Source organism: Zootoca vivipara, chromosome 15 (assembly GCF_965207765.1).
Source record: "Zootoca vivipara chromosome 15, rZooViv2.hap1.1, whole genome shotgun sequence".
NCBI classification, from domain to species: Eukaryota; Metazoa; Chordata; class Lepidosauria; order Squamata; family Lacertidae; genus Zootoca; species Zootoca vivipara.
The window spans coordinates 22,036,366-22,055,340 of NC_142598.1; the positions used below are offsets into that span (position 1 = coordinate 22,036,366).

General features: G+C 44.6%; 1 protein-coding gene across 1 annotated transcript in view; it reads right to left on the bottom strand.

Moving 5' to 3' along the window:
- Window positions 1-18,429, bottom strand: part of LOC118097792 (transient receptor potential cation channel subfamily V member 6-like) — a 32,461-nt gene extending 14,032 nt beyond the window's left edge. Inside the window, exons 1-7 of the mRNA XM_035141029.3 lie at window positions 18,350-18,429; window positions 18,114-18,318; window positions 4,030-4,127; window positions 3,041-3,163; window positions 2,225-2,365; window positions 583-681; window positions 91-266 (exon numbers count right to left, since the gene is read on the bottom strand). Coding sequence (XP_034996920.3) covers window positions 91-266; window positions 583-681; window positions 2,225-2,365; window positions 3,041-3,163; window positions 4,030-4,127; window positions 18,114-18,259 — 783 coding nt within the window. The 5' untranslated portion in view covers window positions 18,260-18,318; window positions 18,350-18,429. The remainder of the gene's footprint in view (window positions 1-90; window positions 267-582; window positions 682-2,224; window positions 2,366-3,040; window positions 3,164-4,029; window positions 4,128-18,113; window positions 18,319-18,349) is intronic.
- Window positions 18,430-18,975: the final 546 nt, after the last annotated feature.

Below are 18,975 nucleotides of genomic sequence, written 5' to 3' on the forward strand. Positions count from 1 at the left end.
CCCACAAGTATGAAGTTCCATTTGCTTTAAAAGAACTTTTCTTCTTCTTCAAGGTGTCTCCCACATTGATTAGCTGGACTGTGTGCTCACCACAGTGTTGCCCTCAACTCCAGCCAGTTTGAATGGAGTGAGGCCTTCGTGGTTTTGGATCAAGTCAAAAGGTCTCAGGCCTGCCTCTCGTTTGTCGTAGGCAAGCAACAGGCTGTACATCTGGCATGCAAAGGTCCTGTTGGGTTGAAGTACCAGGATATGAAGAACAGTGTTACCTGAAATGGAAACAGCATAAGAGAACGATATTCAGGGAACTGAAGTTATGAAACACAGCAGTTGAGTGATAATGCTTACTGCGCTAATATCAGATTATTTAGTAAAGTGCAAGCTCTGCTCAGATGTGATCAGTAGATTTAAACCAATGGAAGTATTTGATTGGGTGGGTTTGCAGCAAGATGATATTTAATTAGATGCCTTCCACCTCAAATTTAAACTCATTGGCTTCTACCGTGATCAACCCAGGAAAAAAATGTTTGCCCCATTTTACTAAAAAGAATAAATTAATTCTCCTTCTGACTGCAGGTCTCTTACCTAGAGAATCTTGTGCCCTGATATCGGCTCCATTTTCAACCAATAAGCTCACAATTTCCTCATTTCCAGTGCAGGCAGCAAAGGATAAAATATGCTCCCCTGAAGAGGAATACAAGGGACAAAACAGGATTAAAACAAGACCCAAATATTTGGAGGGGGAGGGGATATTTCTCTGAAGTTTGGTAATTAAGGCTACAACATGTGGTTGGCTCATAGGTTGAACCAGTGTTTGACAACCTAGTGCCCTCCAGATGTTTAGACTATAGTTCCCATCACCCTCAGGAGCACCTGATGGCTGGGGATGATGGGAGTTGGGGGGTCCAAAACATCTGGAAGGCACCAAGTTGGCAAAGCCTGGTTAGACTAATTATTTTTTCATTCATTAATCACCCCCCTGATTAATCACACAGACGATACAGGTGGTTACAAAAGATATAGGTGACGGCTGCCTTCTTAGAAGAGATATTCCTCCTTTTTTCATGCAGAGAATGCCTCTTCTAAGATTGTGCCTGCTGTGGGACATTCATGCATCTCTAATGGTTCTATCTACCAGTAGCAGCATGAAGGGGGGAAATCCTTATCTCAACAAAGCAGATCACTGGAAGTGTGGGTCGGGGAGATATTTCCTTTCAGGCTGAGATTTAAATAGTCATGCCATTTGTAATTGGGGCTGGAAGAGAATTTTGCCTAGAACAAGTTGGTTTTTATGTCTGGGACAGTGTTGTCTGTCTGTCTGTCTGTCTGTCTGTCTGTCTGTCTGTCTTTTCCAATGCAACTGGTGTCATGGGTGTTTTGTCTCATCACTTGGTGACTTGTCCGTATGAATTGGGCATTATTACAGCCATAGATGCGGGACCCAGGTGGCTCTGTGGATTAAACCACTGAGCCTAGGGCTTGCTGATCAGAAGGTCAGCAGTTCAAATCCCTGTGGCGGGGTGAGCTCCCGTTGCTCGGTCCCAGCTCCTGCCAACCTAGCAGTTTGAAAGCACATCAAAATGCAAGTAGATAAACAGGAACCACTACAGCGGGAAGGTAAACGGCGTTTCCGTGTGCTGCTCTGGTTCGCCAAAAGCGGCTTTGTCATGCTGGCCGCATGACCTGGAAACTATACGCCGGCTCCCTCGGTCAATAATGCGAGATGAGCGTGCAACCCCAGAGTCGGTCACGACTGGACCTAATGGTCAGGGGTCCCTTTACCCTTTACCTTTACAGCCATAGATGTTGCACCCAACAATACTAAGAAATATATTGCTTGTTGCTAAATGGAAACTCTAGATGTGAAGGGCAGAGCCTCTGTCTGAACTTGATTGGGATGCTGGTTTTGAACAGAGGCACCAAATTGTCCCCCACATTACAGAAGCCCGACTGACCTCCACTAGGAGTTGGGCATTCAGTGCTACTGATCCCATGCTGTGGAACACTCTTCCATGAGAGATTCAGCAGCCATCCTTGTTTTACTAGCAAACCGGAGGTTAAACTAATCCCTTTCCGGCCCTGGGAGGAGCGTGGGGTGTGTTCGCGCAACACACGGACGTGTCGAGACACACAGTTTGGAAAGCTCTGCTAAACCTTGTGGGGAACAACATTTCTATCAGCTACCAGAAGCAATCCCGTTCTCTGGAGCGGCTGATGCAAATCATACCAAAGTAGAAGAGGCTTTTGGGGTTGCGCCTGAAGAAGAGTCCTGTAGCTCGAGGAGTGGAGATGTGAGCCCCTTTCTTGACCAGACATTTCACTAGGTTTATATTTTGATTGATTGCTGCAATGTGGAGAGGTGTTTGTCCTGCAATTCACATTAAACAAACAAAGCAAACCTTCCATTAAACACTCACACCAGGACATTCTCTGCACCGATCCTTTGGGGGGTGTTACTCTGTCGAATGCTAGCAGACTTGATAGCAACATTTTGTTTTTCGGAGCCATTAAAAAACAACAACAACACATGGGTGAGTTTCACCTAACCAGCCCCATCAACAGACGCCTTACTAAAGGAATTGCATTTGTGCAATGGGGCTTTCTCCCCTCTCCTCCTCCTGCATCCCCAAATTTGCTTGAGGAGTTAGGAGAACCCCTTAGATCAACATATGGGGTGGAGGAGAGAGGGGTTCCTTCCATCTGGCAAGCGGAAATGCCTGCATAAACAGAACAATTGGAAGTGCGCAACACTGAATTCCACCCCATGCTTCAGAGGATTTATTTAATGAGAAAAATAATGATGTACATCTTTTGAATCCTGTAGTTGGGATTTCCAGCTCTCTCTAAAACCATTTCCGCTGCACTTCTTCTGCACTACCCTTTATCAGCTATTGCAAAAGCAAACGGACAAACTTCCACTCATCGTCCTACATGCCTTTTGTCTGTTGTTATCCATTTCGCATTATGATACGAGTTTGCAAATATTATAACTGCTCATCTTTTTCTATGCGAATTGCAGTATATGCATTTTGACAGCAATTACCTTCATAGAGTTCTGACGTCATCTTTTCATTGATGAGTTCTGGAGCCAGCTCCAGGAGCACCTCTGCAGCTTCCGTGTTATCGTAGAGAGCAGCTATGTGCAGGGCTGTCTCCCCTACCGCTCCTGCACAGGACGAGGAAAACACAAAAGTCACCTAAGACTGAGCTGCACTTAGGGCCGAGCTAGACATGACAGCGACAGCTATGCAGTCCAGGTGCCTGACTTCTTCACATTTAAGTCCGTGGGTGGATGAAAAGTTCTGATTTTTATAGTGAAAGTGGGATGTGTGAGTGAGTGAGCAAAGTTACAAGCTCCCCTCCCCTCATTCCATTGTTTCAGACACTTTTCTCCCAACTCAAACACTGGTAGAGGTGGTCAGAAAGAAGAGTGCCTGTAAGTCAGGGATAGTCAATGTGGTGTTCATCAGATGTTGTTGGACTACAACTTCCATCATCCTTGCCCTTTTGGACTACAACTTCCATCATCCATGACCTTCGGCCATGCTTTCTGGAGCTGTAATCCAGTATCATTTGGAGGGCACCACATTGGCTAAGTCTCGTTTGTGACAGGGAGGGGACAAGGGATGGATTAGTTCCCCCTGCACAAATGCTCTCCCTTTGTTGTGAAAATTAGGCTGTCTGACCCTCCCTTTGTGAACGTAGTGGCCATGTGACCAAAAAAGGGGGTGCTGCTTCCCCTATCCCTCTAGTTTGGCTTGTAATTACAAGTAAAGATAAAGAATGTACCCAAGTGATATGGGGCATTTGAGAAGTGCCTCACCTTAGGGCACCAGCCTAGATAGTACATACTAGGCTGCAGTGCCAATTCAATTGGACAGAACCAAAGCTAAAACATTGCAGGTGTTTGGACTAGATGGCCCTCATAGTCCCTTCCAACTCTAAAATTATTTGACTCTATGCTAGGTCAAGGCAATTTATTTTAAAGTGGACCATGCACCGCTCTCATTGGTAGGGGTCTAGGTTAAGTACCTCTTTGCAAAACATCACAGGAACCATCTGAGATCAATTTCCTGATGAGCTGGACATTGTTCTCCTTGGCAGCCAGGAGGAGTGGAGTCTCCCAGATCCTGGAAGTGAGAGAGAAAGAAAGAAGAAGAAGAAACTATTCATATTTTGCTCCAGTGAGAACTTAGCATTTCAAGTTCAAGATTACTTATGGGGGCTGACAGCATATGCGCTCTTCACGAGGATGGAAGGAAAGGGTGTGAAAGGGGAGGTATAACAACAACAACAACAACAACAACAACAACAACAACAACAACAACAACAACAACAACAACAGGTATGATCCTGAGGTGTTGGCAGAAATCCAGAATCTGACAAAAGAGAGGAGCAAAAACAATAATCCATATGGCGAATGAAGAGTCTTATCAGCTTCTGCAGTATTTATCTGAGGCCACACAGGGGCAGTACAAAGGCAGAGGAAAGATGCAGATTCAACAGGGTTTTATGGCTGCAATTAGTCTTTTGCCACAAAAGCAGCAAGGAAGCACTCTAGAAACTAGTAAAAGTATTATGGGGTTGGCTTTCATTGGCCTAGTTTGTCAAAATAAGGAAAACCTCAAATGCACCTAACCGGGGATGTTATGCTCCAAGAGTCATTTTTTTCTGCAGTTGTGTGGTCAGTCATTGTGACATGCATTACAATTTAGCAGCTGCTTTATATAAGCAGTAACAGGGTGCCCTTTACCCCCGAAAGGGTTGCCAGACTCAATAGAGGACAGGACTTCTGTGCCTTTAATTGCCCTGCTCTCTTTTGAGTCTGGATACATTAAAGAGAAACCAGCAGACCCTTTGTTTAATTTCCAAGCAACGGGTCTGCTGGTTTCTCTTTAAGGTTTCCAGACTCAAAAGAGAGCAGGGCAATTAAAGGCACAGAAGTCCTGTCCTCTATTGAGTCTGGCAACCATACTTTACCCCGATGGAATTAAAACTACTCTGCTATTGAACACATTTCCCCAGGCTTTCTTATTCTGATTCCGAATGCAAGGAACAAAAAAGTCTTCATGAGTTTATGCAACTTGGGAGGAATTCTACCAGCCAGCCAGCCTCATGCCATGCAGTTCCACAAGCAGCAAGCACACGGCTATCAGGCAACTGGCTCTAACTAGCTTTAAAATCTCAGCAGAAGAGGGTCAAGGATTGTCAACAAGATCAAGACCTTTAAACCTGTGGAATGGCTATGGAGGGGGTTGGAGGAAGACCAGAAAAACCCCTGCCTCACCCCCCTACCTGAGAGGGGGATCCACCTTCCTGTAACAAGAACTACAAACCCTTTATTTAATGCAGTGTTAAAGGTTTGCATACAAACAACTGGGGGGAAATGAGCAAACACAATCGGCATCCATTCCTAGGGGTTCCAGCATCCTGAGGAAACAGTGGTATCTCAGTTTTCATACAGCTTAGTTCACAAACAACTTGGAACCCAAACGCTAGAAAATCGGAAGTAGGTGTTTCAGTTTTCAAACTTTTTTCGGAAGCTTGAACGTGCTCCGTTTTGAATCCCTTTGTAGCACTGGGCAAGTCATTGCTTGCAATCCTACGCATGCAACTTGGGAATAAGCCTATTTTTTTTGTAACTTAGCGGGAATTTCATGACTTGCCATTCTTAGCCATGGACACCATTTCAATAAACTCTTATTCCTTTTATTTGCCTTGACCGTTAATTAAATGCTCTCTGTGAGTTTAAATGATGGCCAAGTAAATGCTTATATACACAGTCGGTGTTGTAGGAAGTAGTCCCAAAATTTTCCCCACAGAAAATTGCTGAGGGTCTTAAATATTTTTCAGCCTGTTGTAATAATTGAAATGCACTGTGCTAGATGCTGCATGATTTTTAATTGTTGTTGGGTTTGTTTGTTTTTACAGACATGCCACAAGACCACCTGAATGAAACTCACAGATCACTGGTGGTCTGTGGACTACTGTTTGGGAAAGTCTGTTGAAGGCAATGCATGAGTACTGGTGGATAGCTCAGTTGGTTAGACCAGTTTCCCAATCTTGGGTCTCTAGCTGTTTTGGGACTACAACCCCCATAATCCCTAACTAGCAGGACCAGTGGTCAGGGATGATGGGATTTGTAGTCCAAAAATAGCTGGAGCCCCAAGATTGGGAAACACTGGGTTAGACCATGGTGCTGATAATGCCAAGGTCACAGGTTCGATTCCCTTATGGGACAGCTGCATATTCCTGCATTGCAGGGGGTTAGACTAGATGAGCCTCAGGGTCCCTCCCAACTCTACAATTCTATGATCATCTATTTTTCTTCCAGTCAACAAAACAATGGCGGCAAAGAAAGCCACAAAAGTACAATTATTTTACAAAGCAAGAGAAAATAAAATAAAATAGTAAGTGATCCTCGTTTTCCCTTTCCCAAAAAAAGTATTTGAAGGGTTTGTTGCAACAGAATGCTACAACAGTTGCTACAACAGTTTCTGCATCAGTATAGATAATAAAGCCAAGAAAACAACATAACTAGTGCTTGCTTTCCAGCAATAGTGTTGTAAAGGACAGTGACTGGGTTTGGATACAGGAAATTCACAGTTAAAAAGAAATATAGGAAAATCTTATCAGCCTGGGCCTTCTATGGCTTTAGAAAAGGTAAATTCCAAGTTTCATGTTTTTCTGAATGTTGCAATGCAATTCATGGTTATTCAAACTTAGCAAAATATGCATTTAAGTACAATGTTTAGGGGAGGGGCATTTAAATATTATTTTGAGGGAAAATATACATTCCTACTATGTATTAAAATACATACCTGAGAGTACTTACAACAAAAATACCGGTATTTGTTACATGTAAATTATGTTACATGAAACAAAGATAGAATCAACTACACTACGCCCCCATTTAGAGATAAACAAGAGTACAGTGGTGCCTCGCTAGACGAATGCCCTGTAAGACGACTTTTTCGCTTAACGAATAGATTTTTTCTAGCGGAGGTTGCCCCTCGCAAGACGAATTCGTTTTGTGAAAAATTTGTCTAGCGAATCGCGGTTTCCCATAGGAATGCACTGAAATTCAATTAATGCGTTCCTATGGGCAAAATAAGAATAATAAAAATTTAAATGGATTCCTATGGGATTCGCTAGATGAATTTTTCGTTATACGAATTGACCCGTTGAACGAATTAAATTCGTCTAGAGAGGCACCACTGTAATGGCCTTTTTTTTTTTTTTACCCAGAAGCCCCCCACTTTGGCAATGGAACAAATGTGTGCATATGATAGAACAGAGAATTCGCTCATATTTGTTAATAACCTTATCCTGTGAATATCTGGAATATTTGCATCATCGTTGTCTAAAGGACTGCATTTGTTTATTGTTCGTTATTTCTACTCATCAATGCATTAAAATCCACACACCAACAAAACCTCTGATCTGGTTCTAAATTTATGCAAATCTGTTCCAACTTTATGATTTATTAATTTAGGAGGCTGGTATAAACATTTAAACAGATAATTGGTCTAACTCCAGAAGTATTTACTATTGCAGCTCGAATATTGTGTATTTAGGTTTTCCATTCTTTGTTGAATAAATAGACTGAGAGCCCACTGGGCAGGGTTTGTATCATTACATGTGTCGTGCCACACCTTGTTTTGGGGTACATCACTAATAAGCATTTTTTAAATTTATTTTTAATACTGAGGAAATCACAGGGATTACTTGGATTACTGGAAAGTAGACAAGATACAACCCTGAAGGATCATAGTTCATAACCGATATCGTTGCCATCATATATTATTTTTAAGCAACTACTTGATGGGGTACAGTGAGGGAGTTGTGCCTCAGTTAAAATAACTAGAACCCCAAGTCAACAATGGAGTTAGAAGCTCTTCAGTTCATAACAGAACCAACATACAGTGGTACCTCGACTTACGAACGACTCGACAACCGAATTTTTCGACTTAGGAATGGGGTTAATGGCCGCGCGCTTACGAATGTCTCAACATCTGAAAGGAAACCGCGGCGGTTTTAGACAGAGATTTTTCGACTTACGAATTTTTAGATAGGGTTGCTTCGACTTACGAATTTCTCTGTTTCCAATGCATTCCTATGGAAAATTGGGTTTCCAATGGCCTTTTTCGACTTACGAATTTTTCAACCTACGAAGGTGCCTTCGGAACGGATTGAATTCGTAAGTCGAGGCACCACTGTACTAACTATTGGGATGTTCCACCTTAAAGTTTCCACATATACCGAGGGAAGACTTACTCTGCCTGTTCAAAAGCATCAGCTGGCTCCTTGTTGAGTTTCCTGGCACCTGACCAGACAAACTCTTTGGCACCGTCATATAAACAACTATAAACCAGGATTTTATTATACAATGTAACACTCTTCCTGGAATAATTAAAATCACTGTCTTGCAAATGCCAAAAGCCAAGTGAAACTAATCAGAAAAGCAAAAAACAAACTCTTGACATCATAGGCAAGCACTGCAGTTATGGCTCCCTAAGCCACACCTGCAACCTGAAAGTGGGGTAGCAGATGTGTTGCTAACATGAAGTCCACACCAGTTTCTTCCACCAAGAAAGCAAAAAAATAAATAATTTGCACTTTGCCAGTACAGAAAAGGGAAGGTCTAAGTTTCCCCAAGGCTTGGAAGGCAGAACCTGGTGATGCTCTATGGTTTGTTTGTTTACTTTAAGAGAGTTTTCAAGCATCTCCTTCTGTTCAGGAATAGGGAATCTGCATCCTCCCACATCATCCGGTGTATTTCTGTGCCCCTATAAATGGCAGCTCATGTTGTGAAGCAGGAGAACCTGCAACAAAGTCAAGTGCTGCTACTACGCATTTCGGAAGATAGCTCAATGTGGAGATGCCATCTTCAGCGGCAGCCCCGTGTCTTGATATGTAGTTTGAAACCAGGTTATCTCCAACCTAGAGCTATTTGCAAAATGCTACATGAAACGGTTCCGGGCTCAGGTTTATTCTGGACAAATAAACCAGCAGGCAAGCCTCAGAGCAGACCCTTCTGCTTCAGTCTGGAATGAAAAGCCTAACTGGAGCAACATGATTCTGGTTGGAGAGTGTCCCTGGGAAAGAGGAGAGGAATTTTTGCCAGTCAGCAAGGTGCTGGCCACCAAACAGGAACCCTTGTCAGTTTCTGTAATTAGTAACTCATCAGTACAATGACATTTATTTATTTCAGGTTTTATGGCCATGCTAATAATCATTGACCTATTTATTCACTTTCACGGTGCTTTTGAAATGCCTGCAGGATAAGCAGTCTCTGGGGACATTTGAGAAACCAGGGTTGACCCTAAACTGCAAGTTTTGGCTGTTTAGATCTCCCATAAGGAAAACTGTGAGCCTCCAAGTTGCCTGCAGGTGGAAGATACCGTGACACACAGAACTTGTGATGATTCATTTCTGTGCTGAAACTCTGTGATTGTTGGGTCTTCCTTAAAAGATGACATTCCATAGATGGGCTCTTGCCATTGAACCCAAGCAGTGGGCTTGGGGTTTGTCTCCCACAGATAAACCATGAGAGGTAAGCCTAGATTAAACCTTGGCTGAAGCTTGTCATTATTTGCCTGGAGTGTGATAAACCACAAACCTGGGTTCAGACGTATGCTTGACTTTTTATTTTCTCAGACATGGTGAGCTGGGCCTGTGTTTTTGAGTCTGTGCTGCACTTACCTTCCAAGTCCCGGACTGCAGAATCCGGGACCGGCAGCCGTGTGACACCGGAAGTTGCGTCAACGTAACTTCCGGTGTCGCTTTGCCCTTCTATGGGCACCAAAATGGCCGCCGCCGGCTTCAAAAGTAGCTTCTACGCACTTCCGGTCATGCGTAGATGCGACTTTTGAAGCCGGCGGCCGCCATTTTTTGTGCCCATAGAAGGAAAAAAATGGCCGCCGGCAGGAGAAAATAATGGAGAAAAACGGGAGACGAAGTGATACGGGGGACCACCGGGATAAGGTAAGTAAAAACGGGGGTTTCCCGCAGAAAACGGGGTACTTGGCAGCTATGGTGCTGCAGAAATACATGATGGTTGCCAGAATACGGCTAATTCCTCCCTCATTCTAAAATCAACTGCCTTTCGCCGGCACTGTTCTTCCAGACTCATTGGATTGGTTTACATGACACGCTAAGCCAAACCTTGGTTTAGCTGGGAGCAGCATGGCAGTGGAAAGGTCTGGAGAGGAGCAACGTGGTTGCAAGCTCCTCTCCACATGTCCACACTCTCGCACAAGTCATGTGAACCAGGCACATGCCTTTCACATGGGAGAGAGTAGCTGGGAGGAACAATAAATACATCTTTAAGTATATGTGCTGCCGAAGGGAGCACGGAACAATAAATACATCTTGAAAACTGAAGGTGAAAGAGGTCAGTCTTGGCACAGGAGATCACTTAGAACAGGAACTGATGAACCTGTGGCTCTCCAGAACTTGTTGGGATTCCCAAGCTTCCACTGGCCGTACTGGTTGGTGCTGATGGAAGTCAGGAACCCAGGTTCGCGGTTTCACTCACCTAGGCAAGCCATCAGTTGCAAAGCACAGAACAGACCCTTGGTTACAGCTTGCTTTGTCAGAATAGAGAGTTAAGCCATGGGGTCAGGTCTGGACGACAAACTATGCCAAACAACAGCTTAGCACAGCACAGCAACAAGACCTCCAGGGAGGAACAAAGCAGCCATGATCTCCTCTCTGGGTATCCCACACACCTGCATGCTAAGCAGGGGTTTGGCCTAGTGTTACGTGTGAACCGAACCAGGTAATTAATGATTGCAATATTCTCATGTCCATAGCTCTTGTCCACTGAGCAATGTAATTTACTTTCCCCAGCTTTCACAGACAAAGGCTACCACAAAATAAATACCTACTGTGCATTACTAAGAGCAGTCACCACTTTTTATCCACTTCTAATTAACAATGGGAGATAAACTGTATTCATCAGCTTACAGATGAAAGGTTCTCCCTATCCTTTTGTAAATCACCAGGCTGAACCTGCTCTAAAGCATAAAACAGTTGGTTTTGTGCTTACAAAAATCACAGGGATCTTTATTTTAATTGCTTTGTAAACTCTTCAAATGGAAAAAAAAGATATGGGTGAGACTAAAGAGAACCAACCACACCCCAAATCCTTGTAAAGTAACACAAATATGTGGCATTGCCAAAATACGCAACTGAGCATAAGACTTTGAGGAGCGCAATGATTTTTTATTGCCACGTGTATGGAATTGACTGCTCTTGGCTTTGTTAGGGTGCTTATTCCGAACTCACAACCATGCAACCCACATTCCAGCCCACACTGTATAAATTTAATTTAATAGTTTCACGTCTTTAGTCTGGTAAACTCTGTACAGTGATAGCAAATGGCAGGTTAGATGTGGGTTGCAGGGCAACTTTGAGATGGCTAGGGGAAGATGACAGGGCTGCATTTAGGCACCCACAGCCTTTTCTTAAATGATTTAGAGGAAAGTCTAATGGACCCAGATGGTCATCTCCCAAAAAGAGGTACCACAAAGACCCCTCTTTTGCTATATGTGGACAATGCGGCCATCCTCTCTCGTTCCAGACCTGGCTTGAAACACCAATGAATGAAGTTCTCGGATTACTGTTCTGTAAATGGGTTATCCATCAGCTATGAGAAATCAAACATTTTGGTCTTTGAGAAAAGATATTCTCCTTGTAAATGGCCACAATATAGAGCTGACTAAATGCTTCCAGTACCTAGGGCTGTAGTTTCACAACACAAAGTCCTGGAATTGCCACTGACAATCTGTCAGAAGGCGGAGATGAGCAAACTTGCTATACCCTTTTCACAAAAGGTGGACACTATGTTCCATCAGTCATAAAGGTCTTTAACATGAAATCTATTTCCCAACTCCTTCATGCTTCAGACGTCTGGTACAATGGTCTGTTTCCTAAGTTAGATGGGTTCCAGGCTAAGTTCCTTCGGTCCCTACTTCAGGTCCCAAACTGTTAATTCTATTGTTGGAAACAGATGAATGCCCACTTTCCACCAAAGTGTGGTGGGCTGCCTTGAAACACTGGCTAAAGATCTCGGTATTGGGCCTGGGGAAGGGATTACTTTTTCATTTAGCCAATGAGGAGTCTATCAGCTCATGGTCGAAAACCATGGCCCGAAAAGCCTCCTCGGTTGGTCTTTCACCATCCTTTTTACATCATCTGGGCTGCAATATTTCCCTTAAATCCCTGAGGCAGAGTTTATGGGATATTTCATACAGCAATATTCACTCTAGATCTTATGCAACCTGTGGACCATTTGTATCTAGCCATGATTTTCAGTTACCATCATATTTCATGAATCTGTCTGTACCTAACTACCACCGATTGTTCACCAATGGCAGACTAAATGTATTTCCATCAGAAGTACTAAACAGCAGACTGTCTGGTATACCCTATCAGAACTGGCTCTGCTTATGCTCTCGGGGTCTTGACTCTATGAAGCATATCCTACTACACTGTGAGCAGTTCAAACAAGCCAGGGATCAATTAATTAAACCCCTATTGGTAAACTTAACTGGAAAATCTGAAACCTTCTACCTTAAGTACGTCCTTTGAGATATGTCAAATTATACTACCCTGGCCGTGGCTAGGTTCCTCTCAAAAGTAATAAGAAACAGAAATCTACAAAACATAGTGACTGCCTTGGAATCCTTTCCCTGTATTTCTGTTTTATTTTGCTTTTGAAAATGTTTTTGTGGTTCTTTGGACTGAAATAAAGAATGTATGTATGTAGAGTACTTACATCATAGGCTTCAATACTACGGTACAACTCAAGCGCAAAAGACAGAGAACACAATAACCTCCTTGCTGGTTCAAACTACTTCAGTCCTGTATCCTGTCTCTGGCAGAAGACAATTCTAGGCACATCTGGGGAAACAGATACCCAAGATGCTGTTAACACTCTCTCCTCCCCTGGCACTCATGTTGATTGGGAATGGTCTTCAGATTTCTCTCTAGAGTGATTCAGATGAAGTAACATTTCTAAGGAGTACATTTCACTTTCTTGCAATATCTCCATTGCTGTACCAGTCTTGGCTTTTGAGTCAATATAGGCAATATGGACAGCTACTGGGGGTTCAGGTTCTAAAATAACTTAGCTGAAATCTTTGTGTTAAGAACATTCACTCAACACGGCATAAAATAAGTCATCAAGGTGCTTTTAGTGTCACTTGTGAACAGGACCAGACCAAGCCATTTTTATCCCTAAAGAGGAGTTTACTCAAAATGGCACTCCGAGCTCTCAGTAACTCAAGAGAGTGCAATATAGCAGGCAGTTCTCTTGCACATGCCTCATGGAAATGAGCACAGACTGTGCAAGAGAATGGCCTAGTAATGAGCCCAACCTATTTATCTCCAACTCAACTGCTCTTAATAACACCCAAAACCCGACACAGCCACCTCAGCTTGCCTCATGATGAGGCTGCCTTTGCCTTTTGAAAATGCCCTTAAGAAATGCATTCTTAGCATTGCAAGCAAAAATACTCTCACAGGAAGGCCAAGGCTGTTCACCATTTTCTGACAGGCAATTTCTGGCATCACTGTAAAGCATCAGTTAATATTTTGCACAGCCCTGAACAAAACCAGTAACACCTGCATCCCATCCTTCCCCATTAAGCATTGCCTATTGAAACATGATGATGAAAACCTTTTAGGAAGGTGTGAAAAGCAACCTCAGGCAATCAATTTTCAGCAGCATGAGATGGCCAGCTACTGAATTAATCATTAAGTCTTTTTTACAAACAAGTTTTCAAGACACCTTAGGATGTGTGGTCCTTGCACTCTGATAAAACAGAATGGTTTATGAGTACCAAACTGATCAGCGAAGATGCTTGAGAGGAAACATCTTGAATAATTGTATACCTAGTTGGAACAACACACACCTGTGTGTGCAACATACGTTTTGACCAGGTGCGTATTGCTGGATTGAGGTGGCTTGCATTTGGATATTCTTTCTCAGGTGCAAACACAGTCTCGGGTCATCCTTGGTTGGGTAAAGAAACTATGAATGAGACATAACTAATTTGAAGGGGGATGAAAGAGAAGCTGGTTCTCTTAAACCCTCAGCCTCTTTTTAAAAAAAATAGGCAAGAAAAATAGACATGTTCTAGTTGTCCCTATTGATTAGGGCGTTCTGATTTTCTGAAAGCTGTTCCTAGTAAATTATTGTCTCTATTTTGCCTTTTGGAGTGATTTGAGGTATCACTCTATATTGAAAGAATTGCCATGCTTCTGTCTTCTCCCACCAGCTCTTTAGAAGTTAAACCTCCAAAGTAGGAGCAAACACATATTGATGCTAGTACATGAAAATGCAGTTTCCACACATACATAGAGGCGACGTGAAACCGCCACATCCTTTCCACCAATCTATATCTTGTTATCCAGAGAGTAAAATGTGTTTTGAGTTTGAGGCAGCTCTTCTATAACAAGCACAACCAGATCTCTTCTAAGAGCAAACTTTCTTAGGTCATTAAGTTGTTGTTTTCAAAGAGAAACTGTTATGACCGGTGTAGTAATGCACCCTCTTCCAGAAGCCAGTGCCAACCAGCAAATGAATGCAATGCACAGGAGATTAAGGACCTCAGGCAATGCACAAGAGACAAAACACACACACACACACACACAACCCTCAGGCAGTCATATTTGGTTTGAGAACTGATTGTGTTACAAGTACATGAGTGAGTGAGCTTACTTCCATCTAAGGAATGCTGTGCAGTATAATCTGTGAAGCACTGCTTTTCTCCTGAGGCCAGAGAAGGGAGGACAGTAAGGGGACGGGCATCTTCATATTTTCCCCCCGCCCAACAATTATTATTTGTCAAGAACACGTCTTTCTCTGCCCAACTCACTAGCTGCACACTATGCATTCAATACAACACAGCAGATTCTATTAAATGAAGTTTATTAAGTGGGTGCAGAAACTGCATATGGTACATGGCAAAAATAGGTCAATTTATTATCCCCTGGGATAGCTCAGTCAGTACGGCGCGAGTCACTAAATCTCAGGGTTGTGGGTTTGAGCCCCACCTTGGGCAAAAGATTCCTGCACTGCAGGGAGTTAGTTGGAGAAGACTGACTCTCATGGTCCCTTCCCAACTCTACAATTCTTTGAGTCTATCAGACTCTGGGAAATGTGCATTATCATTCTATTTGTGCTGATAATTGATAACATTAATATGGTTAGTATAAACGTATCCACAATGTTATGGCTGCTAAACAGGGCATTCTTACCCATTAGGGTTAGTGGCGCCCTGCGCCATGGCGCCCACCCATCACGGGCGCCCAGCGGCAGGGGCTCTTCCTACGGCAAGCCGCACTCTCTCGCTTACTGCCTGGGAGAGGAGGCAGCGGCAGTGGCGCGCAAAGCTACGCAGTGACCCCTGCGGCAGTAGCGGGACTGGTGAGGAACCCCACATGGCAAGCAAACCTCGAGCTGCCCAGCGCAGGGGGTGGGAAGGGGTGGGCACCGTTCTCGGCCCTTCTGTCGAGGAAATAGGTGGAGGAGGGATTCATTCAGATTTGGGGCGGTGGGAGGGGAAAGCTGAGGGCGGGCGAACTACCATTAGGAATCAGTTCAGAGGTAAGGATGGACTCGAGAGCGTGCTCTCCATGCAGTTAGTGGTTAAAAACAAACACCCAACAAAAAGTCATTTCAAAGACGATGGTGGGTTTTAAGGTCCTATTTGATTCAGCAGGGCTTACTCTCAGGTAAGTGCAGTTAGGGCTGCAGCCTTTGTGACTCAAGTTTTGGGTCCTTTTTAGGTTCAGGATGTCAATGCTTTACACCAGGCATCCCCAAACTTCGGCCCTCCAGATGTTTTGGACTACAATTCCCACCCTCCCCGACCACTGGTCCTGTTAGCTAGGGATCATGGGAGTTGTAGGCCAAAACATCTGGAGGGCTGCAGTTTGGGGACGCCTGCCTTACACCCACCCCACCCTCCACAATATTTGAAAACGTCAGCTTTGTACTTAAACACAAATTGGCCGGGAACTTCATTCTCTGTGTCTTTATCAATTTATTTAAAGAACAACAAACTGGTGCTTGCTTTAACTTTTAACTTTTTGATATGTGGTGATTTGAATCATGAGGATGAATTAGAAGAACTGCTGAGTCTTGAATGAGTCTTGCTTCGGAATTGAGGACTTCATTAGATTTTCTTCTGCCTTTTCATTTTATTTTGTTCTAAAGGCTTGTTCAGAAGCAGCTTAGTCATGCTGGCCACATGACTCGGATGCTGTACGCCGGCTCCCTTGGCCAATAATGCGAGATGAGCGCTGCAACCCCAGAGTCGGTCATGACTGGACCTAATGGTCAGGGGTCCCTTTACCTTTACGGGCTTGTTAGAGATAATGTGTAAGCGTCGTGTCAGCTCCCTAAAAGAAAGGTCAACAACTCTGGGGTGTCCCCCCCTTAAAAAAAGTTCGATAATTCTGGGAAAGGGGGGGAGGGGCGCCAGAGGTATCTTTGCACCATGGTGCCGCCAGATATGCTTAAGACGGCCCTGGTGCTAAAAACATTTCTGTTTAGACCCAGATATCTAGAATGTTGATGTGTTTTGTTTTTTAGTTTATTGCTGATTTTAATGTTTAAGTAGTTGTTCTTAACTGGTTTTACCAAATTTTATTGCTTCATTCTTTTTGTAAACCACTTTGATGTGTTTTTTACCATTAAGCTAGCAAAACAGCTCAGTCAGTAGAGTGTGAGAGTCTTAATCTCTCTTAATTGTGAATTCAAACCCCATGTTAGGTAAAGAGATTCCTGCATTGCAGGGCGTTGGACTAGATGACCCTCCTGGTCCCTTCCAACTCCACAATTCTATGATTCTAAGCCAGGGGTCAGCAAACTTTTTCAGCAGGGGGCCGGTCCACTATCCCTCAGACCTTGTGGGAGGCCAGACTATATTTGGGGGGGGGGGGGAAATGAACGAATTCCTATGCCCCACAAATAACCCAGAGATGCATTTTAAATAAAAGGACACATTCTACTCATGTAAAAACACCAGGCAGGCTCCACAAATAGCCCAGAGATGCATTTTAAATAAAAGGACACATTCTACTCATGTAAAAACATACTGATTCCCGGACCGTCCGCGGGCCGGATTTAGAAGGCGATTGGGCCGCATCTGGCCCCTGGGCCTTAGTTTGGGGACCCTGTTCTAAGCGGTGTATAAATTTCATGAAATGAATTTTAAAGATGGTATTAAAATGAACGGGATTGTCTCTTTCTTCTTTTCTTGTTTTTGCCATTTAATCATTAATTATTTATCCAAGAGGGATATCTGTATCCAGAAATACATTCCTTCAATACATACTTTTTCCTGAAGAAAAAGAAAATTTCCTGAAGAAATACATACAACACATAGTGTTTTTTCCTGAAGAGGGGAAAAGAGCAAAACCAGACTGATACAAAGCCTAGTCTCAATGGCATTCACACAGAACGGAAAAGGCACATGCAAGGTGCAATCCAGATTGGGAGGCTGTCATGCAGGAAAACGGGGTTTAAACCTGCTGCGTTCAGCATTCCTATCTGGACCAGACACCCCACACCTATTTGGACTGGGTGAGATAGATACCTCCCATTTGCTCCGAGGGATGCAGCCCCCCCCCAAAAGTACCAAGGGAATCATAGTCACCTCTGTGATGAAAGCATTTGGGGCGGAAGAGAAACATGCAATTGTTATTAAAGATTATTACTAAACATTTAATATTAATTATTAAATTTAATTATTATTAAATTCACATGCCCCTTTGAAGTGCAGTCTATTTCCATATAGGAAGCAAAATGCGATGGCAGAATCCTGAGGGAGGTACACTACAGCAAACAAACAAACACCACTTCGGGTGGGATAGGAGACATTCTGCTCGAATGCCTTAAACATGTCCCAGCCCTCCCCAGCCATGCCCTGCTGTGCTAGCTTTCTAGCTGCAGGGCGCCAACTTAGCTGCGCACGGGAAAGTGGTACCCCTCGCCTTCGTGCTTCTTCCGAGGTGATGCAGCAGCCCTGGCCGCCCCTTCCTTCCCTTGCCAGGCAGGTACATCGACCGCAGGTCGCTCGCCGCCCGCGCTCACTTACTTCTTCTGTTGCAGCAGGTGTATCTCGTCGGCGCTCCGCCGCCGCCCGCCGCTGTCTCCCGGGCCGCAGCCGGGTCTCCAGGTGCGCTGCAGCCTCTTCCAGAAGGCGCCCAAGAGGCCGTTCTCTCCAGGCACGGGCACCCCCATGGCTTCCTCCTTCCTTCTCCTTTGGCAGCGCCACAAATAATAATAATTATATATATAAAAAAAAACCCCAAGCAGCCGCAGCACACGAGCCGCTGCCGCCTCAGAGGAATCCGGCGCCGGGGTGTCTTGCCTTCCTTTGCCCACTCACTTTGCCCAGTGACCCTACCCTGAACCCGCCGCGACGGTGCGCGCCTCTCTTGAGGCAAAAAGGAGCCGAAGGGAAGCCGTGGGCGCGCGGGGATAGACGGGGAGGCCGCCCTCGTCGCGCCGACCTACACTCAGGGAGCACCTCGGGGGCGTCGAGGCAGCGTCCGGAGCCGGCTTCTCCTTCGCCTCGCTTTAGAGCGCGCGCGTAAAGCTTCCCGGCGAGACTCGGAACAGCATCTGCGCTCTTTTGGGGCAGGGAAAAGCCGGCGGGAAGACGCTCGTCGCTGTGGTGAGGGTCAAGGTAAGATATAGCAGGCGGAGGAGGAGGAGGAGGCGGGGAAGGGGCGGGCACTGGGCCCAGGAGTTGCCGGCCGGGTGGCCGGTCTACTCTTGAGGGCAGTTGCAAGGGCTTGGGGCAGCCTCAAGTACCCCCGGGCAGATCTGGAGCGAGGGCGCCGTCATCCATCAGGAATGATGCATTTCAAAAAACAGCAGACGGTGGAGACTGGATTGAAGTATCAGCTAAAAGAAGCTATAGTTTAGGGCCCCACTCTCTTGGGGACCCCAAA